The 27,117-nt window shown below is 38.1% G+C and overlaps 1 protein-coding gene across 1 annotated transcript; it reads left to right on the top strand.

Moving 5' to 3' along the window:
* The first annotated feature begins 4 nt into the window (after positions 1-4).
* On the top strand, positions 5-26,968 carry LOC577330 (mucin-2). The gene is made up of 13 exons (XM_777565.5): positions 5-2,666; positions 3,037-3,140; positions 3,624-3,855; positions 13,671-13,833; positions 14,509-14,655; positions 15,432-15,611; positions 16,247-16,292; positions 16,823-16,926; positions 17,330-17,457; positions 24,166-24,510; positions 24,971-25,374; positions 25,870-26,001; positions 26,728-26,968. The coding sequence occupies exons 1-13, from the start codon at positions 28-30 to the stop codon at positions 26,787-26,789; spliced, it is 4,686 nt and encodes a 1,561-aa protein (XP_782658.5). The 5' UTR covers positions 5-27; the 3' UTR covers positions 26,790-26,968.
* Positions 26,969-27,117: the final 149 nt, after the last annotated feature.

Here is a 27,117-nt window from a genome sequence, read left to right as displayed (position 1 = left end):
TTCACTACTTTCAATGACACTGTTGATATGATCACAAAATCATCTGCAACACTGGAAACAACCACCGCAACAACACCGGCAAATACAATGTCAGAAACAACCGCTAGTGAAACAACAACATTGCCTGTAGCGACATCGAAAAATACTCCAACTATTGCAACAACATTAACCTCACAAGAGACTCCCGTCTCACAAACGCAAACACTGTCCGGGAAAACTACAATGGTGTTGCAATCAACACCCTCTCCAATAACACCTATTTCAAATACGCTTACACCTTTGGTAACACCCGTGTCCCCAACCAGTGAGGATGCTGTCAAAACAACACCAGAGCAAACACAAACATCGTCAATTAGCACAACACCGCTGTTGCAATCAACACCTATTTCAAATACGCTAACACCTTTGGTAACACGAGTATCCCCAACCACTGGGGATTCTGTCAAAACAACATTAGAGCAAACACAAACACCGTCGATTGGCACGACACCCGTATCAGTGTCAACTATAGGAAAAACGCATGTTTCTACCTCAAAAACGACAACTTTTTCGACCTTATTGTCAACTGCACAAGAGGAAACAACCGATTCAACAACCCAATATACATCAGAGATGTCTACACCAACATCTTTAACATATTCCGCAACACAAACCCCGCCAATATCCACCACTTCGTTACCATCGTTACCACCATCAACATCACCATTTTTGACATCATCATTAGAAACGGTTACAACTACAGCAACGTCACCAATGTCAACATTTGAATCGGTTGAGATGACCTCAGGGTCAGTTACAACACCGATATCAACTCAAACTGTATTATCTAAGGAAGCTACAACAATACCAACAATGGAATCATCAACACCGATATCAACACAAACTGTATCATCTAAGGAAGCTACAACAATACCAACAATGCAATCATCAACACCGATATCAACCCAAACTGTATCATTTAAGGAAGCTACAACACTATTAACAATGGAGTCATCAACACCGATATCAACACAAACTGTATCTAAGGAAGCTACAACAATACCAACAATGGAATCATCAACACCGATATCAACACAAACTGTATCATCTAAGGGAGCTACAACAATACCAACAATGCAATCATCAACACCGATATCAACACAAACTGTATCATCTAAGGAAGCTACAACAATATCAACAATGCAATCATCAACACCGATATCTACACAAACTGTATCATCTAAGGAAGCTACAACAATACAAACAATGCAATCATCAACACCGATATCAACACAAACTGTATTATCTAAGGAAGCTACAACAATATTAACAATGCAATCATCAACTCAAATGTCAACTGATACAGATACATTTACAAGTACAACTCCATTACCATCTCAAGCAAATACCCCCGTAAGAACAACTCCGTTACCACCCGCAACAACGACATCAACAAGTGCAATAACGACATTATTAATTACAACTCCAGTATTGGATACATCATTATCAACCACATTTCAGTCAATTGCAGCAACATCATTTCCTAATTCAACTCCAGAATCGGAAACACCACAAACATCTTTAAAGATTACAACAACGCCAGCCACAAGTTCATCGCCGACATCACATGAAACACTAGACACAACATTGACAGCATTATCAGACACAGTACAGACGTCACAAAATACACCAACATCACCTCTGACAACATTAGGGACAACATTAGGTACAACAAAATCAGGGTCGGGTACCACAGAGACTTCTACGAAGCTCACATCAACATTAAATACGCCAACATCAACTTTGGCAACAACACAGACAACACAATCTACACAGTCAACACCGGGTACAAGCCATGAGACAACCATCCCAACAACACTACCACATGTTCAATCAACGACAGCGTCACCATCAACAACTTTAGGAAAAACATCTACAACATTGTATTCTGACACAACATCCATATCTTACACAACACGAATGTCATCGGCAACACCATCTACCGATGCACCCATACCATCTTCAATAGTTTCAACAGTTTCTGTTTATCCCACCACTGATCCTTCTAACACTACACCTACACCTGTCACGGGTATTTCATCAAGTAACCCTGAGAGATCGACCTTTCAATACACTTCGCCAACGTCTACTCCGACATATAGCTCTACTCTCATGAACACAGATCCTCCAGAAACTACTTCCAGATCAAGAACCACGCCTGTGCCTAGCACTGCACCATCAACAAAACCTTCTACGACATCGATGGGTGTTTCATCAACGACGCCGTCGACTTCTACGTTGTCGCCATCGTCGGAGCCGACGACGCTATCATCAACATCGGTGAGGACTGCGGGATCAAGTTCCGCAGGTTCTACTCAGGTGTCGTCGACCTCTTCCACATCAACAGCTCAAACGCCAAGCTCTCCGTCGGGTACGACATCACCGGCATCAAGCTCGTACTCGTCAACGCAACAGCCGAATAAAAGTACGACAGGGTCTGCGACCGTCACGACAATCGTTGGACGACCCTCGACCACCGCTGCACCAACGCCGCATTGTCTTGAAGAGACCACCTCTGGCGAGTTTGGTGCGATCACATGGCTAAGAACACCGGGGACAGAGACAGCTGAGGTGGAGTGTCCTTACGGTAGTAACAACCAGCAATCTGCTACAGCCACTAGATTCTGGTGAGTATTCCCGTAGGGAAGGATCTTTTTCAGAAGCTACCCTTGTAGGTGAAATATTTAGGGAGAGAATACCGATTCATTGGGGTGGTCAATAAGAAAAAACTTGTCGGTATTTGCTAAAGAGTCATTTTAGGATCTTTTAGTCATGAACTAATAGTTACTCCTATTTTAAGTTGACAAATCTCCGCCAAGGAAGCAAAAATAAAATGAAACACTAAAAATAGAGAAATCCAAGCATACCTCTCAAATTGTTTTTGCAATAACGAAATCAATCAATCAGTTTCGCTGTCGAAATATGTCGGAGAGACCCATCCTGCTATTTGGTTGCATTTTGGGGGTTTAATCTTCGTTTGAATTTGTTATGTTTCAGTCGTATGAAACGTGCTGATGTCACATGGGACGACCGCAATACGAGTTCTTGCGCAACATCCAGCCAGGTCTTACAGAGATTATCAGAAGTTCCTATCACAGTAGGTGAGTAACCATAGCAACTATTCTAACTTTTTTCCCGTTTACTCTCCTATTCGACTTATCAATCATATTATAAACTTAAAACAAAGATAAAGACAGGCTTTTGATGTTGCAATTCTGATCATTGTCTTCCGTATCCTGTCTTAATGAGCAGACTCAATTTTGTTGATGACGTAGTAGAATATAGATTTCCCTGAAATTTCGTGGATACTAAATAAAGTTGAAATGGTTACGCTTGTATTTCTGAGCCGTTTCGATATTGCTCTCCAGGTTGTTACATTTTAAAAAGCGCCACAACGTAGATATGCCAATATACAGTCAATCTACCGTTTGGTAAGGGTTGAGTTCAAAATGCCTTTGTGGATTGGCAGATCAACGCTAAAGAAATATTTCTCCTGTTTATTTGTTTAATTATTTTACGGTTACAATTTCATTCAGACCTTTACACATATTAAGATTTTTTGTGTCTCTTTCTTTTTTCTCAAGATAATGCTCAAACCGTCTCGAAGAACTTGACAACCATCACGAGTTCTCCGACAGAACTCAACGAAACCGATGTCGACCTCGCCGTGGACGTACTTGAAAACCTTGCCCGATCTATCACCGAGTACAACAGTGCGGCGGTCGTAGAGAACGCAGTAGATGCAATCAATAACTTGGCAGGGGCAATGATGGAGACGCTTGTAGCCGGGCAACGGGATGCGGAGATCGCTAACAGGTAATTAATTATGATGTGATTTTAGAACAGTTCTTCTCAACTAGTTTATTAGAAGTGCCAAAATGAAAATAAATAAATAAATAAATACTAGTCGCTGGCAAAACGTAAGCATGGACAACTCTCCCGTTTGTCATGTACACAAATATCATTAACTTCTGTTTCTGTCCTAGTATTTGTCTCCCTTGGGGTCACTACTCTAAATATATTATAGATAGTATATTATAATAAGAAAATGGAAACGACCATCCCGAGTCAAACTTTATGAAAGATAAATATATATTTCAGTCATTATGTGTGTTGGAGCAAATGAGAAAGTTGTCTTCCATGCACTACATCACAGAGACATTACCTATTCAGCCAATTTGTAGTTTCCAAGCGTATACTTATCAAAACTTCAAAATCCAAAATTTGTAACTTTGTTAGTTTTTGTCCGATTTGGTTCCAATTCTCACCCGTCTACTTCTCTGAATTTTCTGCCTTTTTTGCTATGAGGTTGTATTTCAATACAATAAGGACGCCCTCTTGCGCTTACAATTACTTTAATGACGACAAAATGTCAGATCGACATGAAAATTACAAACCTTTGTTACCTCACCGTGAGATCAAGTTCGCTTTCTCTTTGTAAAGATTCTAAATGTGGGATTTTACCGCTCCACTGAAGTAATACTCTTGTAAGCAATGCAGACACTACTTGTTGTTTAAGGAAGAACCAAAATGAATGAAATAATTCCAATTGTCTGGCTCGTACCCTGGATTGTAACCTGGGAGAGCTTTTGTGGACGAGTTGAAAAGCAGGTGATGACAAATCTCTTCATCGTCATGTTCAAACACTAGAAAGACACCAGTGAGTCACAGCCAACCATAACACGCTTCACTGAGCACCATTGTATTGAAAATGGCACGTAAAAATCCATTTGAGCCAGGTTTTGGGAAAAACACTGGAAATTTTATGATTACATGCAGGCATGATCATGAAAAAAAATGAAAATGATTTCTGCATTTTTCAGAAATGAAACTTTTTCAGAAGAGCAAGGCATACAGTAAGGTAAAATTTCATCAAGAATCAAAGTAAGGAGGACCGTATATTTTGATAAAGGGGAAATGTTTAGTCCAATGGGCACATGTAGGCACAACATAAACTATTGGAATGTGTTTTGTTTACCTCTCGGATGGACACCCTTTTCAATAAACAAACGTGACACATTTTCACTGCTCTAAGCATAGACCTACGGTTAGTAATTGATTTTATGCAAAACTAAGGGTGTATGCCCGTGTCATTCCGGAAATGGGTATTGCTTAAGGCCCATCTGTACTAGTTAACAGCAAGGTCACTGACAGGTGGTTATCTCATCAAATCACCTCTCACTTAACATAAGAAAAAGAGGATCATGGGGGACCAATGATCACCAATTAGGCATTGTTTGCTTTATAGAGGGCGCAATTAGCTATAAGTTGTGCAGTGGGGCTTTAATTAAAGTTGCTCATATAGAGGGCAGCACACGGACGTACGCACTAGTGTCCCTTTATTGTACACACGGGAGCGTAATACCCATTGGTTCAGTTTTATGTAGTGATTGCCAAGTTGCCTCCTTTACGAAAGACTATAATACCCACGCATGAACATCTTTAACATTCACATCGGCACATAATCGAAATCTGTCATGTTCGCATACCAACTTTCACTCTTTATTACCAAAATCTGGCACAACACGGATCTTGACATCCTATTTTCAAATGTTGCTTACCGGTAGTGAAACGTGTACTGACGTTAATGTAATCACAGTATCATTTTAAAAATCTTACTTTTACTTGATGAAAAACAAAAAGCTATTTCTATACAGCTCGTACTTTGATCACAATAACCGTTTCACTTTGGGTTTCGTTTTTGTTGGGCACACACTATATATATTATATAGACCTATATTATATAGATATATTTTTAAGGGGTAATTATTCTGATTGAATTGACACAGTTAGGGAGCAGTGATGTAATAATCCACTCAAAACGGAATATTTTCCATCGTTTTCACACCATATCGAACCTTGACTTCCATGAAATTTTGTAAATAATCATATACGCTTTAGGACAACTGTTACGGAAACTGTCTCACTGCTCTCGTAACTATAGGTAAACACTCATTCTCTCTCAACGTTTCTTCTCTAAATCTGTAAATGGCTTTATAATCCCTCGAATATCAACCACACAAGACCATCGCTGATTTTAACTGGTAAAAGAAAAGATGAGTCGATGGATTTCAGTTTTTAATATTCATTACATTTTTATTTTAGGAAGAATGCAGCTCAATCTTTAAAGTCGATAAGGTTACAGCTAATCGTAGATTATAGCAAGCCGTAGAATATACTTATTACAAATTCGTTCCAAGAGAAAAAAAGTTACAATACTTTGTGAATAACACTTAATTTATAAACATGGTCTTCCGTTTTCTTGACATATGAAACTTTGACTTCCAAATGCAGAATGAAGCAGTAAAAATGAAAATGCAAAAAGAGGAAATTTCTGAAATATATATTATAAGGTAACGTCGTTAAAAATGTCTTGTTTATTGACGAAATCTGATCATGGATGACAGAGCACTGGCCAGTTTTTAAAGGCATGTCAAAATGGACTTTGCCCAAGTTTGTGATAATAAGGTTGACGAGTTACTGTGATAATTATCATATGAGTTCATTCAATTGGAATAAAGACCATTCAAACAAATCTTGGTTTAAGCATCCACTTCATTCGAAATTTGGGCAGAGTCAAAATTGAATTGAATCAGGAAAAATGCTACAAACATGACAATGACATAAAGCTGACATACAGTAGGGTATTGAAATTGCTTTTGAGATGAATATTTCGATGAGATATGCGATCGTGTTATGGCTTTCATGTTTGTGACTCACACTGTACTTAAATACATTCTTTTGTTAGATACGGATGCGTGGAAGTCTATAGCAATTCTGATTAGATATGTATAGCAAAATAACATAATGAAGTTATGAATTATGGATACTGAATAAAACCATCACCAGATTTGTCATACAATTAATCTGTAAACAGTATAGGCCTATATAAACTTTATACAATGTAAATATCTGAATTGAAAAAGTAAAGAAAAAAACTTAAAAACTAAAATAATAACCTTTAATGCTAAATAATAATGTGACTAAAACTAACATATCTTCTTTCTACAAAACTTTAGAACAGTCTACATGATCTAAGTACAATTCTTTCACAATAACAAACGTTTATAAGGCACAGTATTGATCACAAATACATTTTTGGTTCCAAATATGTCTACCGGTACATGTAAATGTTGTTAGGTAGGCCCCTATTAACAGTTGTAAATCTATCGCAAAGCTGAGTAGGCGTGTTTATACAATGCAGATAATCAAAAGCGAAGAAAACTTAAAACACTCCTTTAAAACTTAAGTATAAATTCTGATTAAATATTATCACCCCTCTCTCAAATCAGGATAGTCTATGTACAACTCATTCACAAGAAAATTACTCTTAAAATATTTTGTGAACGATACTAAATTGATGAAAATAATCCTTTGTTTTCACACCATGATATAGTCTGACTTCCATACAAATATGTACTCTGAACACGAAAGGTGTCATGTTAGGAAGGTATGAACATGAATCAAACTCATATTCAGAATTCGCATAAATACAGCTAACATTTATACGATACATATTTATAACAATGGCAATCAAGTATCACACGAATATGAGATAATGTATGAATGCTAGACAAAGCAAGATCGCAACTACTTTTGAGAAATCAACTTGTTTGTTTGTTTGTTTGTTTTAACAAAAATCTGCGTTTAATAACGTAATGCAGAATAATTGAAAATTACATTTAAGAATATATTTCTAGACATCAACAAATTATTTTTAAACACATGCATGAAGAAAACACACAAACGTGCAATTGTAATTTTATAATTATCAGTACCTGTGAACGCAGGAGACGGCAACTTCAGACAATTTCAATAGACTCGTCTATCACCTCTAGAAATACAGGAACTTTAAAAAGACGTATTAAGCAATCCGAACATGAATTCTGTAGGATATGCATTAGGCCATTAAAATTGCCATTGAGTTGAAGTGTATAAAGTAGTTGCAATGACATGTTACAAGTTTGTCAAGTAAATTCATAAATGAATGAAATAAAGCATTCAACTATTGAATTTATTTTTGAGCGTTTTTTGTACTCAGATTTTAATATTGTTCCTGACTTCTCCATAGACTTGTACTTGTCTTTTAAGGTCTTTTGCCGCTTTCCACTAGCTCAGTAATTAGTTGCTTGGAGGTTACAGTGTAATTGAAGTTGTTCAATTTTAAGAGATTCTCAGCACTTTTGAGGTCGAAGCCATGGAATCTGCAAAACTCTTCGAAAGGACTTTTACCGAGTACTTCAGACACATTCTTGTTAAGGTCGTTCTCTTTCTCTGCATGAAATAGGAAATAAAGGTAACTTAGTAAATCATATCTTTATCAGAGGCCGTAGCAGGCGCGTACGCAGAGGGGGAAAAGGGGGTTAACCCCCCCCCCCTCCTTCATTTTTTTTCTGTGTGTGTTTTGGTGGAAAACAAAAAAAACTTTTTTTTTTTTAAATAATAAAAAAAATAAAAATGGTAATGGGTGACCTAAAAAAGGTGACCTTACCCCCCCCCCAGGGACCGAAATGTCGAGCGGTCAACCCCCCCCCCCCCCCCGCTTATTCAGCGGCTGGCTATGAACTATGTTTTTTACAGGGATTATAATACATGTTTAATTGTTTCCTCATTTGAAATTTGTGATATTTTGAGGAGTCAAATAATTTAGAAAATTATGATATTAAACATGCGTATAGTTAGATTTTGCTTATAAGTATCCCCGAATTTTGGATGCGTATAATACGCCGCCATAACACTCCCCGTCCAGCCGGCCCGCACCGAGCCAGCGACCCGTTGAATGGTTAAGCACGCCATTGTTCTCGCCCGGCAGCGTAATTTTTTTCCCACTTGACCTCCGAACCCCAGTATGAACTCATTTGCATACAGCTTATCAGAGCTCGTCTTGTCAATAACAAGCTATACAAAGAGGGTCAGCTTTGTAGGCTTTCCCTTTAGCGAGTGCTCACGACTATCTCTCTCAATACGCTATGGCGATCCCCTATTGATTGTGCTTTTATGGTTGGAGGAGTTGTTTTACGTGAAATTCATACCAAATAAGCCTTTACTGCAAAAACTATTCATTCAAAGTTGTTTTTTTTTCGACCTTCAGATATCTTGTCATTATTTTATAATCAGTATGTAAGCTGTCTGCTGTAATTTATTATACTAATTTTAGTCGATGAATTAGGCTTCGTACCTTCCTGATAAAAAAACGTTACTAAAGACGTTCAAGCTCATTGATGCCATCACGGTAGGCGCCTCTGCAACATTTGCAGGCTCTATGTACACAGAAAAATAGGTGTAAATCACCAGCTGGTCCAATTTTCATATGGTAGAACAACATTTCGTCCAACCACATTTTTCCCATAAACAATTTGGCCAATTAATCATTAATTTTGTCTTAGCGTCATGCGATTTAACCAGCAAATAATAATAATAATAATAATAATAATGTCAATTTATAAAGCGCATATATCCATTCTAAAAGACTGCTCAACAAAACATGCCTTATCACGTTTCTGTCCCTATAAATACATCGCTTTTTGACATGAAATAGTGAGCACTGTTAAAATGCGAACCATACCTTCAGGTGATGCTTCTTTCCTCTGTTCTCGTTCACTCGTGAGATACTGAACTACATCACGATGACCATTGCGTAATGCAACAAGGAGTGGGGTGTCACCAGCATTATTGCCCATCTCAACCTGTGCTCCTTGACTAACGAGGTACTGAACTACGTCAAGATGACCTGCATGTGATGCCAGGAAAAGAGGTGTTCTACCTACTTTATCACAGGAGTCAACCTGTGCTCCTTGATCAACGAGATACTGAACTACAGCAAGACGACCAAAGAATGATGCAATGTGAAGTGGTCTATAATTAACCTCGCTATTGACCCTCTCATCCTGTCCTCCACGATCAACGAGGTACTGAACTACGTGAAAATGACCTTTATTGGATGCCAAATTAAGAGGTGTGCTAACACCATCGGTATCACACGAGTCAACCTGTGCTCCTTGACTAACGAGATACTGAACTACACCAAGATGACCTTTGCCTGATGCAACAAGAAGTGGTGTCTCACCAGGATTAGTGCCCCTCACAACCTGTGCTCCTTGACTAACGAGATACTGAACTACATCAAGATGACCATTGGCTGATGCAACAAGAAGTGGGGTGTCACCGTCATTTTTGTCCCTTTCAACCTGTGCTCCTTGACTAACGAGGTACTGAACTACATCAAGATGACCACTGGCTGATGCAACAAGAAGTGGGGTGTCACCGTCATTTTTGTCCCTTTCAACCTGTGCTCCTTGACCAACGAGATACTGAACTACATCAAGATGACCAAAGTATGATGCAAAATGAAGTGGTCTCTCACCCTTACTATTGACCCCCTCAACCTGTGCTCCATTATCAATGAGGTACTGAACTACGTTGAGATGACCTTCACCTGATGCCAAGTTAAGAGGTGTGCTAACACCATCTTTACCACACGAGTCAACCTGTTCTCCTTGACCAACAAGGTACTGAACTAAATCAAGATTACCGTCGGCTGATGCGCATTGAAGTGGTTTATACGCCGTAATATCACCCCTCTTAACCCGTTCTCTGTGACCCATGAGGTGCTGAAATGGACGAGGAGTACGTGATGCATCAAAAAGATGTGTATTACCAACTTCATCGCACGTGCCAATATGTGCTCCTTGACCAACGACATACTGAGCTACATTAAAACGGCTATTTGAGGCCATGTTTTGATATGTAAGTGGACCCAATTGTGAAGCAAATGTTATAGATATTTCTTCGTTCTAGAACATATGTCTTGTTTGTCAAAATCACCTTTGCGTTCTGTAAATCGTTCTTGGAAGAGACTATTACGTCAATGAAGTTATCCGCTCTACAGCCTGTACGATATATGTTACCCTGCAGGTTTAACCTATTCGAAACCTACTAATGCTCTTGCGAGTAATTTACAAGCACAATTCCAATGTTGTAATGAAATAATCCGTCTCGGACAGTGGCCCTGTCAGTTCAAGTGTGGTATCTCTTCTTTATTCGTCTGAATTCCTACACAGAAACCAACGTGCTCCAGTCCATCCAAATATAACATCAACGATCTGTTGATTCAATATGAATTGTATATTGTCAAATCGGTTCACAAATCAGTGCATAAGATTGTTCCACTATAAAACGCTAGGAACATTTCTTAAACTTTAATTAGCTCTCTGCTTTTTATCCGAAGAATTTACCTTATGTTCGATGGTATATTACACAAAGGTAAGAGCTAAATAATTCATTTATAATCTGCGCACAGTTCCTGATCCATTAACCGATGGAACACGGAACCTTTTGTGAGAAAATATTGTTGTTTTATTGAACATCATCATGAAATAGTACATCATCATGACCTCATCTAGGCTTCAATGAAATGTGGTACAAAAATACATGAAATGCGAAGATATGCATGGTTGACTATTTAGAATGAGCCGAATTCGGCTAGTAGCAGTGATATTTATTGACATAATTTCTATCAATAGAAGTTAGTGGGTAATACCCACTAATTCTGATCGCACAAGTATTTCAATTTACCCATGATACGTCAACATATTGGATACATACAAACTGAAACTAGTTTCAAACTCCCTATATTAGAATAGATGTATCATTCACAATGATTATTATTCAATCATCGGAAAACATGACTGCCAGTGCTAATTTAATTTCTATACACAGAATCTTTTCTGTAATCTGCCTTCAAAATTACTGAATTTTTTTTACTTGCATTCGAAAAATATTCACCTCATAGGACAAATAAAAAAAGAGATAGTTTTCGCATTTACTTGAGCGAATTTGTCAACATTTCTCGATAAATGGCTACTTCCCGCACGAGACAGGAATTTTGTTCTATCTTTTACTATGTGTTTCTTTGTTTCGTCAGTCTAACGGGCTGTCGGTGTCTTATGTCATGGGCCTCGTGGACCTTTTGAAACTATAGGGTCTTTATTTCTATATTTTCTCATGCATTTTTTTTTTCGTTCTCGATCGGATCTAGTGGGAATTCGCGGTCTTGTGGACCTTTTGTTAATATTGGTCTCTTGAAGCTTGTGTCCCTGTCGGTCCCTTAGGCTGTCGCTCTGGTGGACCATCAGTTAAGAATTTCTTTTGTTAATAGGGACTTTTAGATTTGCACGTCGACATAATGGACTGCTACGTGTGACATCCTTTTAAAGCTTATCAACACTAGTGTGGCTAGGAGGGATTAGACCACACAGCGAGGTCACTGACAGGTGGCTATCTCATCAACTCAGCTCTCAAATAACACAAGAAGTAAGAGATCATGGGGAACCAACAGGCACCGATTGGGGAAGTTTTCTATATAGAGGGAGCAAGTAGCTACAAGTAGGACAGTGGGGTTTTAAGGCAATGCGACGTCCTTTTAAGGCACTGGCGGTGCCCGGCAGTGCCTAAAAAATATGTCGGCGTGAAAATCTAAAAGTCCCTAATGCTGGTCTCTAGGGCTCTCGGACAAGCGGGATATAAAGCTTAAATGACTGAGGAGTTCCTGCGCACATGCTCTAAAAAATATTGGGTAAACAATTGCCCAATTTTACCCAACATGAGGGCGATTATGTGTCTAACCAATTGTTGGGTAAATTAACGATTTTGCATGATTTACCAAGTGCTGTATGAAAAGAAAATACCCAACTTTTAACCAACACAAATTTTCCCGATCAGAAATTCACCAAATTCTCACCATAATAAAATTGTGTAGCATATTAGACACTAGTTGGGCAAATAAGTTGGATAAAATATTATATATATATATATATATATATATATATTATATATAAAAGAACATTAGCACCGCGGCGGGACTCGAACCGCGGACCTTGTGATCCACAGTCCTGTGACATATCCACTCGACCACTATACCTCTAATATAAGAACCCTGTTGTTGCATAATTGTTGCCCGGTAACATCTGCCCAACTAATTTTGAACATTTAATTGGGTAACTATACATGTAGTAAATGGTTGGGAGAAAATAACCAAAATGTTGGATAAAATTGGCCCACCTTCAATTTGCCCAATAACATTACCCAATTATTTCATCGGTAACTACATATTGTTTACCTTTCATTAGGAACTTCATTATAGTAAATGGTTGGGAGAAAATAACCCAATTATCGGACACAATTTGCCCAAATTCGATTTACCAAGTAACATTTGCTCAACTTTTTTTTACAGTCCACGCGCTTCTCCCAGCGTCGTCCTTAAGTGAAGTGTTAACTTCGTTCTGTGGTTTCTAAATAACTTATATTACATAGACTGAGGACTAAAACGAACAAATGCTTTCTGATACAAAGTTGTAGATATTTTGACTTTCAAACTAAACTTTTTTCCCTCCATGGATGTACGTAACCGCCCCCTCCCCCAACCCCACCCCTCATCAGTTCTTAACTAGGTTACCTTGACTGTCTGTACATATACGCATATGTAATACAGTGCTTATTCAAATATATTTCTGACATTTAAAACACTTTTTAAAGATAATAGAACGTCTATCGTATCACGACATTTTATTTTTAGAGCAAAAACTGCTATTATTAGCTGATACTTACAGATAGAATGATTGTGACTTTTTCAGGGTGCTCCATTTGATCGACGAATTCGCTCTCCACGTCGATTTCGAGGGCGACATGTTTGAAGCCGTTTCAGAGAGGATTGACGTGGTCGTCGTCAAGATCAACACGGAAATGATCAATGGATTGTCTTTCAGAAGCGTGGTCGATGAAACCGGTACCTCAAAGGTAAAAATATGGAAAATATTGTTAGAGCAATTCTGTCCTGAAAGTTCATCTGTAAAGGTAATGCCTGCTAAGTTTGATATTTAAAATTTTGATCACAATGCAATGTAAACTTTATAGTGAGATAAGAAATTTAACTCTCAAACATTGTTAGCGTATATATTTTGCAACCGCTGACCACATAATATTACCCGCGTTGTTCCACAGATACACCATACACAACAAGTTCAATTCATTCAGTTGAATGTTTTGTGTTCATTTTTCACCCTTTTCCACCAAAGAAAATAAACAAAAAATGTTATTGTGATGGTACTAATATCAGGGTAATAATTTATGTTTAAATCTTTCATAATTGATATCATATGAAGAATTTCATCGAATACTGTTGATATTAGAACACAACGATTTATAAACTTTTAATTGAAATCATGGAAATTTATTATCGAGATAAATAACAATCTGTCAGCGTTCAACTTCTTCGAAGTTCATCCATATATATAAACGATGTTTGAGATTTTTAAATTTACCAAACCATATTTCGTCTTTATAAGAGCCTGAAGAAAACACTAACACAATGGTTACACCCGTCTCGCTTTCTACTTTGGGGATAAGATAAGGTCTTCATAGTTTAACAAAAACTGTTTCAAAATATTCAACCATTTCCGACTTTTCTTGCAGCCCCAGCTCTCGTTTAACAATACCAACACTGAGTCTACCGCTGAAGCCTCGGCGTCACTAGAGCTGCCAGGCTCGCTCTTTGAAACTCATCGAGGCGAGATAGATAGAGTCCAGTTTGTAATCTATAAAGATGTCATCTTTTTCGAGGTATTATTTTGAGTTTTGGCATCTTGTTATGATTTTTTCATGGCATTGACTTTATGTTTGTATATATCTGTAATTACGTTTTCAGAATGTTTTGGATTTTTTTTAATAATCTGTCAAAATTTGTATTCGTCTCAATGCATTGAAATGTTTATTAATTATTCTTTAAATGATCGTACTTGAAAGGGTCTGTCTACATTCGTAAGTAATTATGGAAGTGCCTTTATCTATGTTAAACTGCTTGTAAAATAAAGTACACAATTTTAGGCAAAAAGACAAATAGTTATAAGTTTTCTTCTTATTTATCATCATTGGGTAAAATCCAAAATTATCCACAGATTTCATTTTTTTTTATAAGCTGTGTCACTACTCACTACACAATTATTTCTAAACGTTTTAAAGTCCCAAACCGTTCTGATTAAATTTCCGTTATAGCCCCTCCCCCCTTCCCTCCCGCCCCATTCGATTGTATTGTACATTTAAGATACATATACAACTATTTCTACACGTCTCTCTGATGATCTGAAATATAATTTCATTTAATGTTATGTTATTTTATGTACCTGTATAATGTAGGGCCTCCTTGTAAAGCAGGCCATTAATTTTTTTTTTGGCTTGAATGGAACTACCCTTCTGAAATAAAACTGAATAAATAAATAAATAAATAAATTACATATATTTTGTGTTTTTTAGCAAAAGCATGAAATAACAACATTTTCTTCGGACATAACCAGAATATATGATTTAACGGCTTCCTCTTTGACCTCATCTAATGTCAGGTGATTACTGAAGCGACACAAAATGGCACCGCCCCTACCCCGCCTACTATATCTACTGGTGATGACGTCATAGAAAGGGATGCCCTCAACAGTTTGGTTATATCCGCAAGCCTGGGTGATCTGAAAATTTCAGGATTAAGGGATCCTGTCAAAACTTCGTTTATTCACCAAAGACCCGAGGTAATAAGTGAGGGAAATTTGAATCAAAGTGTGTCTGAAGATATTCTTTAAAATTACGAGAATGTACAAATGTGTCAAGAATCTTTAACTTAAAAAAATGCAGTACTACAACCATCTATTCCAATATGTGGGGTGTAAAATTGAGAGCAAAAGAACTGATGGTAAATTATTGCTGTTTTTTTGTTTGGTATTATCAGTGTTTTATTCTTTTTTAGAATATTTACGCCATTCACTTTTTTTCTTTCTTTTTTATTTACTATTTGTAAATTCGTACTCTTCAAAAATCATGGTTTTTGATAATGTAATCTTGCTCTTAGATAGATTCTATAAAACATGACCAAGTAGCATTTTATTTGTATTTCTTTCCCTGGAGATCGTTCTGTCTCACTGAACCGTGCAAAACAACGATAGGTTTTCAAAAGAAATAACATGCATTTTTCAGCTAATCAAAAAAAGCCGTTTCTATTGTACTTTATAACAACATATCACATTTATACGACTGAAATTATAGAAATAATTTAATCCGAGATAATTTAAGCAACCGCAATAATGCAAAATGCCAGGGAACAATATTATCAGTTTGTTAAAAGTGTTTACAGACTAGACTTTCATAAATTTCACCCTTTTGTTCACAGAGGGCAGATAATCCATCGTGTGTTTTCTGGGACTTTGCAGCGGCAGGTAAGAGGACATGAATAGCCGTTATTCATTATTAGTCATGACAACCTTGACAGAAAAAATGCCTTTCTTTGATATTAAGGCGCGACGAAAAACTGTAGGATTCCTTTTTTCATAACTATGATAAGATAATTACAAAATCATGTCAAAGAATTGTTCACGGGAAGGTTTTATACCTAATATTCATTCTGAAAATGCGATAGCCAACTAAAACTGGGCTTCATTGTTAATTCCACATCCTTCATCAACTTCACAAATTACCCTTGGAATAAATTAAAATATCATTTGAGTTAACGTAATGATGTAACGTTACCCATTGTCTGTAACCAATAAACAAATAAATATATGCTTGTGTCTCTTAAATGTTGGACAGTTGAATAGCACTATCAATTGCTATATGACACAGAGGGGAAACAACTAAATGTTTGTTTGCTTATTAAATCTATATTTATTTTGGATATAATTACTTTCTTCTGAATTTCAACTACCATTCGTCAATATTCACTTTAAATCTCAAACTTTTTATTTCATAGATGGCAAAGGAACGTGGTCTACGGAGGGTTGCATCGCTTCTGTAACAGCAGAGGGCAGCACACAATGTGAATGTGACCATCTCACTAACTTTGCTCTTTTAATGGTGAGTGACGATTCGTCTTGTAATATTGTTTCAGAATGACCGAGCATTTGACATATTAAATTGTTAAGTGTGAGAAAGGAAAAGTTTATCCTGAGCCAGAAGTTTTCATTTTTTTTAAACTCAAGCTGTCACGTTATATTGGTTATATAATTATGCTACATCTCTCCCTCTTTCTCTCTATCTCTCTCTCTTTTCCCTTTCTCTATCTCTCTCTCTCTCTCTCTCTCTTTATTTATCTCTCTCCCTCTCCTTCCCTCTCTTTCTGCCACTCTCTCTATCTCACTGTGTGTCTCTTTCCCCCCTCTATCTCTATCTCTCTCTTTCTCTGTATCTCTCTCTCTCTCTCCCCTCTCTATTCTCTCCCCTCTCCCCCACTCTCTCTCTCTTCACAATCTTTCTACAGGACATCTACGGAACCACCACCACATTTAACGGAGACCACATGATGGCGCTCTCCATCATCACCTTCGCGGGATGTACACTGTCTATCCTTGGTCTGGTAGTAACCTTCTTCTCTTACATCATGATCAGGTACGTACCTTTAATTAATGTTTTGTAAATATCATTAAACGGGATGTGCAACCTGGGGGTATTTCACAAAGATCCTAAGTTGAACTCATCTCTAAGTAGGACTTAACAATTATGGAAAGCCGTTAGCATCTATGAAAATATTTTGGAAAAGTTATTTTTAAATTCATAAAATATTGATTCAAATCGTTCATTTTTTCTATTATCAAGGAGATACCATGTTCTTGATGTGGAATTTATGAAAAGTCTAAAATACTTGAGTTTTCGCTTTTTAATATATTTCATTTTAAGGCTACAAATGGCTCTCCATAATTTTTATTTCCAACTTAGAGTTAAGTTCGACTTAAAATCTTTGTGAAACACCTTTGATATCAATTTGTATTTAATACAAGCAGAACAAAAAAAAAATCAAAAAACAGGTCCGTGAAATATTGAGCACAAAATACAACGATTAAAATAAGAAGGTTATGAATTTTTGAAGGTGCGATCAATCAAACACAAATTGGCAACTCTGTGACGTATCTCGCGAGTTCCCCTCCCATTTGCCTCTACTTTTTAAAATTTTAATTTTAAGTATAATTATTACAAATATGTATACGCACAGTCCTTGTAAGAAACAAACCTAGTCCATCATCAATAAGTACAAAAATGAAAGTTTATACAATTTCTGTACAGAGCATATTGGAGATGAGCTCGTAATACACGTTACAGTGTTGCCAATTTGTGTTTGACTGATTTATTTATTTATTTAACAAATAACAGATAACATGTAAAAAGAGAGTAGCTTAAATCAGGATGTACTCGGTATGAATACAAGTAAAATATTCTTTTTATCGTTGGGGGGATGTTGTTTAGACAATGAAACACATATGGTATTATCTTTTGTACGTTATGACCTTTCAAATTAACCACTACACAATTATCAATGAAGCTGACATTAGATAGAATTGTGACTCCATAACTTTGAATTTTTGTCTCAGGATATTTAAGAAGGCGGTCAACAGAAAGAGGTAACACAAACAATTTAATAACGCATGATGCATGAAGTGTGATCCCAAGTAGAATTGGAGGTTCATTTTCACATATAACCTGACCTAATATCTGTATTAATCCTCATAATATTGATCACGATTTAATTTTTCCTTCCCCTTTGTGTCTTTAGTATGTTTTTTCATATTTTTCAGAACTTGTTTCCATCAACGCATCGGGCCCTGTTTAACACAAAACTTTTTATCAATAACAAATGCTAATATTTCGATGACAAATTTGCTGTCAGCCAATCAAATGCCACAATTTCAGTAGCTTATAACAGTTATTGTAGCTTGTTATTGGTAACGATTTTTATGAAACAGGGCCTTGCATTTGAACTCCCTCGAACCAACAATATTATAGTCCTTCCCAACTTTATATTTGACCTGCATGTCCCACCCATATTTATTGAAATATTTACTGAACTTGGTACCTGGAAGGATTCCTCCAAAAGACACCATAAAGGTGTTTAATCTGGAGGTGTTATTATTATTATTATTATTATTATTATTATTATTATTATTATTATTATTATTTATTCGGCAAAGACAAAGAAAATCAGTGAATACAAAACAAGAATACATTTGGAAAAGAGGTATGTCGTCATGTGCGGCCACCAAGGTGCTGGTTTTAAGTTGGTTTTAAGCGCGGATTTAAGAGTATTCAAGAAAGGTCGGGCTACTATTAAGGGAGAAAGACTGTTCCAGTACTTTACTGTCCTTGGGAAGAATGAGTATGCATGTGCATCCGTCCTGACTTGGTTTATATACAGGTTATAAAATAAAGACGTGAGCATTATAGTACATGACGATGTCGGTTGAGTGAATTCTCCCGTCGTCTTTGCTTCCGTCGTCTCTGTGAAAGCGCTCTAATATAGAATTATTGGTCATGGCCCCCGTCTTGTTCATTATCCCTTTGGTGAGATGTAATCATTGTAGTTGATGTCCATCAAGTCGTGGATCATTTTGTACAAACAGGTAATATGATCTCCGCAGGGGCGTAAATCCGTACCGAGGAGTGGGGGGATAATCGGCGATAGCCATCACATACTAGCACGAGCACACGCCCACACTAATTTACGCAGGCGCGCGCGATCGCGCACGCACAAACACACAACACACACACACACACACACACACACACCCACACGCACACGCACACACACACACACCACACAAACGCACACACACACACACACACGCACACACACAAACGAGCAAACAACAAACAATATTAGAGAAAGAAGACGATTCGTTGTACCGTTCTCGAAAATAATCCTCGTCTGAAATCAGTTCCCCCCTTCCCTCTCGCGCGAAGCGCGGAAGCTTTTACGTTTCATTAAATCATTAGGGAAAGAAGACAATTCGTTGTACCGTTCTCGACTTTTAATCCTCATCTGAATTCAGTTTTTCCCTTTCCCCCTCCTGCGCGAAGCGCGGAAGCTTTTACGTTTCATAAAATCATTGGAGAAAAAAGACGATTCGTTTTTCCGTTCTCGACTTTTAATACTCATCTGAATTCAGTTTTTCCCTTCCCCCCCCCCCCCCTCCCGCGCGAAGCGCGGAAGCTTATACGTTTCATTAAATCATTAGAGAAATTAGACGATTCGTTGTACCGTTCTCGACTTTTAATCCTCATCTGAATTCAGTTTTTCCCTTCCCCCATCCTGCGCGAAGCGCGGAAGCTTTTACGTTTCATAAAATCATTGGAGAAAGAAGACGATTCGTTGTACCGTTCTCGACTTTTAATCCTCGTCTGAATTCAGTCCCCCCACCTCCCGCGCGAAGCGCGGAAGCTTTTACGTTTCATTAAATCATTAGAGAAAGAAGAGGATTCGTTGTTCCGTTCTCGACTCTTAATCCTCGTCTGAATTCAGTTCCCGCCTCCCCTCCCGCGCGAAGCGCCTAAGCTTTACGTTTCATTAAATAATTAGAGAAAGAAGACGATTCGTTGTACCGTTCTTGACTTTAAATCCTCATCTGAATTCAGTTTTTCCCTCCCCCCTCCCGCGTGAAGCGCGGAAGCTTTTACGTTTCATTAAATCATTAGAGAAAGAAAATTATTTGTTGTACCGTTCTCGACTTTTAATACTCATCTGAATTCAGTTTTTCCCTTCCCGCCTCCCCTCCTGCGCGAAGCGCCTAAGCTTTTACGTTTCATTAAATAATTAGAGAAAGAAGACGATTCGTTGTACCGTTCTTGACTTTAAATCCTCATCTGAATTCAGTTTTTCCCTCCCCCCCCCCTCCCGCGTGAAGCGCTGGGCTTTTACGTTTCATTAAATCATTAGAGAAAGAAGATTATTTGTTGTACCGTTCTCGACTTTTAATACTCATCTGAATTCAGTCTTTCCCTTCCCCCCCCCCCCTCCCGCGCGAAGCGCGGAAGCTTATACGTTTCATTTAATCATTAGAGAAAGAAGACGATTCGTTGTACCGTTCTCGACTTTTAATCCTCATCTGAATTCAGTTTTTCCCTTCCCCCCCCCTCCCGCGCGAAGCGCGGAAGCTTTTACGTTTCATAAAATTATTGGAGAAAGAAGACGATTCGTTGTACCGTTCTCGACTTTTAATCCTCGTCTGAATTCAGCCCCCCCCCCTCCTGCGCGAAGCGCGGAAGCTTTTACGTTTCATTAAATCATTAGAGAAGAAGACGATTCGTTGTACCGTTCTCAACTTTTAATCCTCATCTGAATTCAGTTTTTTCCTTCCCCCCCCCCCTCCCTCCCGCGCGAAGCGCGAAAGCTATTACGTTTCATTAAATAATTAGAGAAAGAAGACGATTCGTTGTACCATTCTCGACTCTTAATTTCTTTAAAAAGGGGGTGGCGTTTTTTCTCTCTCTCTTTGGACTCCTGAGAAATGTAAAAAGGAGGTTATAAAATATCTTGAATATCATAGAAAAATTGATCAAATCCCGGGATCAAATTCCTGAAATTCCTGCTAGCTTTGAAAGCTCATTCAGGATTATTTCATTTTGAAAAGTAAAAGCATTGGCCCCCAGTCCCCCTCGATCGACTAGAGCTCACCTGAAATTGGGGGGGGGGGGGGGTTGTACATTTAGCAGTGTTCCGGATTTGGGCGTGGGGGGGGGGGTCTCCAAGGTAGGAAAAGCCAGCGAAAAGCCGGCGAAAGGGGGATTCAGAAATGTTGGCAGTCCTGAGATAGGGTGGGGGGGGGGGGGTGCTTTTAAAGGGCGGGAACGAGCGTACGCGTACCCTAAATAATACTAAGTAGGGGGAGCCGGGCATCTACTGTACATGATTGCACTTTTTAAGCGCTCGCGCGCTGGCGCCATTTACGTCTGGGCTATAATAATACCTTGCAAAATAACGAAAAATTATTCTTAAGTTTATGAAGTGCTTGTTCGCGCACGTCGCGCAACTACTCTTAATGATCGTGACATACTATATCCGTGTAGGCTATACAGTTATACTTACATTAAAAAAATAACTAATTTCTCATGTATTATGCTAAAATTGAAACAATCACATTTTTTTCCTGTTCTTCTTGTTCTTCTTCTTCTTCTTCCTTTTTTTTCTCTCTTTTTTTTGCAATATCAGGGGGGATGATTGTACAGGCCATCCCCCCCCCTACTTCAAGCCAGGGGGGGATGCAGCCCCCCCCCCCCCCCATCCCCCGGGATTTACGCCCCTGGATCTCCGATAAACCTTTGTGGTTTTTGATCACCCCCTCTGCAGTTTCATCTTTTGTTGTAATGCTTTTATATTTGATTGTAATTTATATTGTCTTTTATGAATCTGTGGAAGTAAATGAAATTGAAATTGAAATTGAAATACGAGACTTCTGTCTTTCCTCCTGGAGGGGGATCCAGCCCATTGAGTCCTTCAAAGCAGTGACACTTGAATTTCTTGCATAAGTGTTTTTGACGAATCTAGCTGCTGCATTCTGGACTCTCTCAACGTTGCTGATGTTGGTGATCGTATATGGATCCCAGGCTGAAGACGCGTAGTTAAGATGAGGTTAAACCAGCATAGAATAAAGCTTCTCCCGTTTTTTGTTTTTGTTTTTTTTGTTGTTGAGGATTGATAGAAGTTTCTTTTCAAGAAGTTGACTACTTTCATGGCCTTACTTCTTGAGTTTTCAACCTGCTTGTTCTATCTCATGTCCTTCTGTAGGATTATACCCGCATAATCTGGTGTGTGTGGTTTCTTCGAGAACCTGTTAGGAATAACATTCCTGTATGGCTGAATTTGTTGACCGTTTATCTTTCTATGAGCGCCGCATTGGTATCCTAGTTTGGTGGCAGAGACTCAAAATATAAAAACGAAGAAAGCATATGTCAAATTTTTGGTCATATAGTCATTTCTGCATATTTCGTATTCTATTTCGTATTATTTGTTTTCTTTTATTAAAAAGGCTACATTGTTTCCACTCCACCATACAACACAAAGCTATACGCGCACATCCACCATTCGCTACAAACACTCACACAACACACACAAACTCATACAAAAAGAAGGTATAAACAAATTTTCATTTCTTTTGAGGCAGAAGTATAGAAGTTTCTTTATTATAATGTATGTAGATAAATAAAGTTATCATTGGTTGTATATTTTGTATATAGTACTATGTTTATATGTTCTGTGTTATTCAGTTAATATATTTGGAAAAATGCAGAAATTAAATAAAATAAAATCATATCCACAATGATCCTATGTAAACTACAAGAGTAAATTTGCGGTCCAAACCATGTGGATAGTCCTTAAAAGGGATGATTGTATTCTTTCGTGCTGATTGAGAAGTCCTGAAAAGGGCTAGGAATCAATAAAGATTCGACGTTGCGGATAGGTTAACCGTCCGTCGTCGATCCTATGTTATTCGAACCTTTATATGAGTTTTTGTTGTCAACCGTGATTTTAATTTTTCTAATCCAATACCCTTGGTTTTTTGCCATTTTTGTTTTCTGTCTGTATAGTCCATTAACCGTCACTTGTGTGTGTTTTCAAACTAACATTTTAAGATATATGCTGAAACAGTTTCTTCCTAAATTCTCACATATGAAAACAAAAATGGTATCCATATCTAAAAATCCCAATATTCAATCCCACTCTGCTTTGCTTAAAATTGTCCCTCTGAAGAATGTTACCCCCTTATTTTCTCTTGCTTGTGTTAAGTGTTGCAGGTATTTAGAAAAGTGTATACAACTATAAACTTATGGTAGTCGTTGGCCTTTTTGTCCAGAACGCATTATATCTTTTTACCCACTATTCTATTTTAATAGGCCTACTTGTTAATTAGTTTTATGAGTTCAATAATCAGAATATTCATCATTTAATTTATCTATGGCAATGATACAATGTAAAGATTTGATAACTTTATTTGATAATTTGATAAGTGTTGTTTAAAAAAGTTATCATTAAAGTAATCTTTTAAAAGAAATGCCAATTCAAACAAATGTTTGTTTATTACAAGAAATTTAAGAGATATATATCCCAAATAAACACGAGGCAAAGATTCTCGAGTAACCAATCTTCGTCAATTCCAGTAGCTTTGTCCTTCGTCTTTAAAAATGTGCAAATATGACAGGGACGTAATCCGAACGTGACTTCTTTTGAACAAGACGCTCTCTTCAGAGTTATGGAATTGCCCTTGATATGATTCCAAGGAGTCGGTGCGATCGTGATTACAATTTTTCAAAAACATCCCACTTTCCACGCAGGCAACTTCGAAGCGACCGTCGCACCCGAGTCCTCCTCAACCTCGTGGTCGCTCTCACCTTCATGAACATCTGTTTCCTCACCGACGCCGTCCTCACCGAGTTCGGTCACCCCGGCGAAGTCGCCTGCAAGCTCCTCGGGGCCCTGCTCCACTACGGCCTCCTGACGTCGATCGCCTGGATGGCCCTGGAGGCGTGGCACATGTACCTGGCACTCGTCAAGGTCTTCGACAGCTACACCTCGCACCTGATGAAGAAGATGTGCGTGATCGGCTGGGGCCTGCCCGCCGTCATCGTCGGCATCCTCCTCGGCGTCGACCTGGACCATTATGACTTCTACAATGAGTTGTGAGTAGTTTGCTTTGAACCACCCGTAAAACAGAGAAAACGTATAGATATTTTCTAACTGTTGAACGCCCTTAAAACAACGATCGACAAATTTACTTCATTAGTAACTTAAATTGTAAGCCGATCGGTAAATAGTAAGAACAAATTATTCATAAACAAACTGTAAAACGATCACATCTGTAGATGGGGATCGGCAATAGAAATATGATTTAATAATTCATAAGGTTACAAGTTCATACTCAAGCTGGCATAAAACAATAATTGTGGGTGTACATGTATGTATACCTGGAATATACATTTTCTGAGCTTGTAATGATTTTTTAATTTCTTGTTACGTCATAAGAAACATGTCTGAGGGGTGATAAGGTTGATTCACTGAAATAACAACGTCATCTGAAATCTGATGACCTAAATTGCCCGAATTAAACATTATTTCACTATCTGTCTTCCATTCATGCAGCTGCTGGCTGAAAGTCGGCGGAATTCCATTCTACGCATCCTTCGTCGCACCATCCCTCGCCGTCATCCTCTTCAACTTCATCATCTTCTCTCTCGTTACCAACCAACTCTGCTCCCTCCGACGCCGATCCGTCGCTGCCTCCTCCGAGCAATTCGACGTGTCCGCGCAGCTACGCGCGTCCCTGTCCATCACCGTGCTCCTCGGGCTCACCTGGGGACTGGGCATTTTCATGATAGGGGAGGCCAGCTTGGTGTTCAGCTATCTCTTCGCCATCTTTAATTCGTTTCAAGGGTTCAGTATTTTTGTGTTTCATTGCCTGCTGAAGGAGGAGGTGCGGCTGGGTTGGAGAAAGGTGTTCTGTCCCCAGTGTCTGACGTTGGAAGAAATGACGAAGTCCAGTTCAGGTAAATTCCTTGCGACTTTAAAAAAAATCATTGGTTACACTCCAAGTTCTATGTAACGTGATACAATTACCTCGCAGTTTTGTAGCATATGATGAAGCAGGGTGGCTCCCGGCTTAAATAGATAGAGGGGGAAATATTCCAAAATTCTCTCCTCCCCCCCCCCCCCCCCTGTCTGAGTCGGCTCCGCCCCTGATAAAGTGAGTTCACTTCTTTCGTGACATTTAAACACATTCGGCATGTCTCAAATGCATGATATGAAGTTATAAACAATTTATCTAAACTTTCAAGTTTTCTTTTTTTATTCACATTCTCTTTCGATTTAAAACAAACAAATATGTATGATTAACTCCGCTAAAATTGATAAACTCACGAGGAAAAACGATTTGGCTCTCGGCGTTTTTGATTGATGCGTATAGTCTAATCATTACCAGTTTGGAAATAAAATAAACTCATGATTATTTTAGGATTAATGTCTCTTCATCTTACATCGTTCAGGTCAAAACTTCAGCAGTAGCAACAAACAGGCTCAGCTTCAGAAGCGAATGACCTTAGAATACCAGGTCACGACGGTGGAATCCAATGGCCGCCATCATCAGTCACAGTCAACACCCTTTCACCCGGAACACGGTAAGATTATACAGTCAAACCTGCTTTAGCGACCACCTGTATAGAAAGACCACCTATCTGTAAAGACCATATTTTTTCTTCTCCTTGAAAATGGTTTCTCATTGAATCCTGTACTACATGAACCTTTACTTAAAGATCATCTGCCTATAAAGACCACTTTTCATGTTTCCCTTGAGCGGTCTTTATGTACAGGTTTTACTGTACACAGAATTGAAAATATATGAAAGACACTTGGACACAATAAACAGTCATTGAAAGGTAAAGCTTGACCATCAACCTCGAATTAAGTATCTGACCAGCATTAGGTCAATTATATACCCAACTCGGGCAATTTTTTTGTTGCTCATTTCTTTTAAATTGAGAGATGATCGCTAAATGACAAGATTTTACCCTAAGAATAGGAACAAGAGAAAAAGGAGTATTCTATTAATAGTTCTAAGTTGTATTATTTTACAAAATTGGTTTGACAAAATAGAATTTAATTCCTCTATCCTCATTAATAAGGGATGACATTGTATGTTTGTGGGGGGGGGGGGGTGTCGTGTCTAGTAGGTGAATAGATCGCGAGAGAGTGAGCCTAGTTTGTCGAAGGGCGTTGTCTCTGTTCTACCATCTCTCTCTTCCCTTTCTTTCTCAATTCGATTTATGAGGAGGGGGTAGGGCATGCCTCATGGTCTCTACGCCATGGTTTAACACTTTGTGTATGTTGTTGTTTTTTCATTGCAGAAGTACCAAGGTTCAATCCTTTTGCAACCAACTCTGAGTTCTACCAAGATTCTAGAATCTAAGATGAGAATTAATACTCTAAAAATACTATGCCATATTGCCATTAAATTTAATCACCTAACATAGAAAATGCATAATTTTTGATAGTACTTTTGCAATATTAATACTACTACTACTAATATTACTACTATAGTACTACCACTACTACTATGAAGACGACAGCGACGACAACGACAACGACAACGACAACGACAAATATGACTACGGCTTTTACTACTTTGATTATTACTTATACCACTACTACTGCTACTACTGATAATAATACTTCTACTACTACTACTACTACTACTACTACTACTATTACTCCTTCTACTTCGACTACAACTACTG

Source organism: Strongylocentrotus purpuratus, unplaced genomic scaffold, assembly GCF_000002235.5.
Source record: "Strongylocentrotus purpuratus isolate Spur 01 unplaced genomic scaffold, Spur_5.0 spur5_scaffold_21, whole genome shotgun sequence".
NCBI classification, from domain to species: domain Eukaryota; kingdom Metazoa; phylum Echinodermata; class Echinoidea; order Camarodonta; family Strongylocentrotidae; genus Strongylocentrotus; species Strongylocentrotus purpuratus.
Note: the sequence above shows the minus strand (reverse complement) of the source record. Positions and strands in the feature narration are given on the sequence as shown.

What these genes read in the sequence shown, in the direction of transcription:
- LOC577330 (XM_777565.5), top strand. Translation starts at nt 28, where the DNA reads ATGATCACAAAATCATCTGCAACACTGGAAACAACCACCGCAACAACA. An exon ending in ATGAAACCGGTACCTCAAAG is followed by an intron (nt 13,834 to 14,508) that starts GTAAAAATATGG and finishes CTTTTCTTGCAG; the next exon opens with CCCCAGCTCTCGTTTAACAA. An exon ending in TTATTCACCAAAGACCCGAG is followed by an intron (nt 15,612 to 16,246) that starts GTAATAAGTGAG and finishes TTTTGTTCACAG; the next exon opens with AGGGCAGATAATCCATCGTG.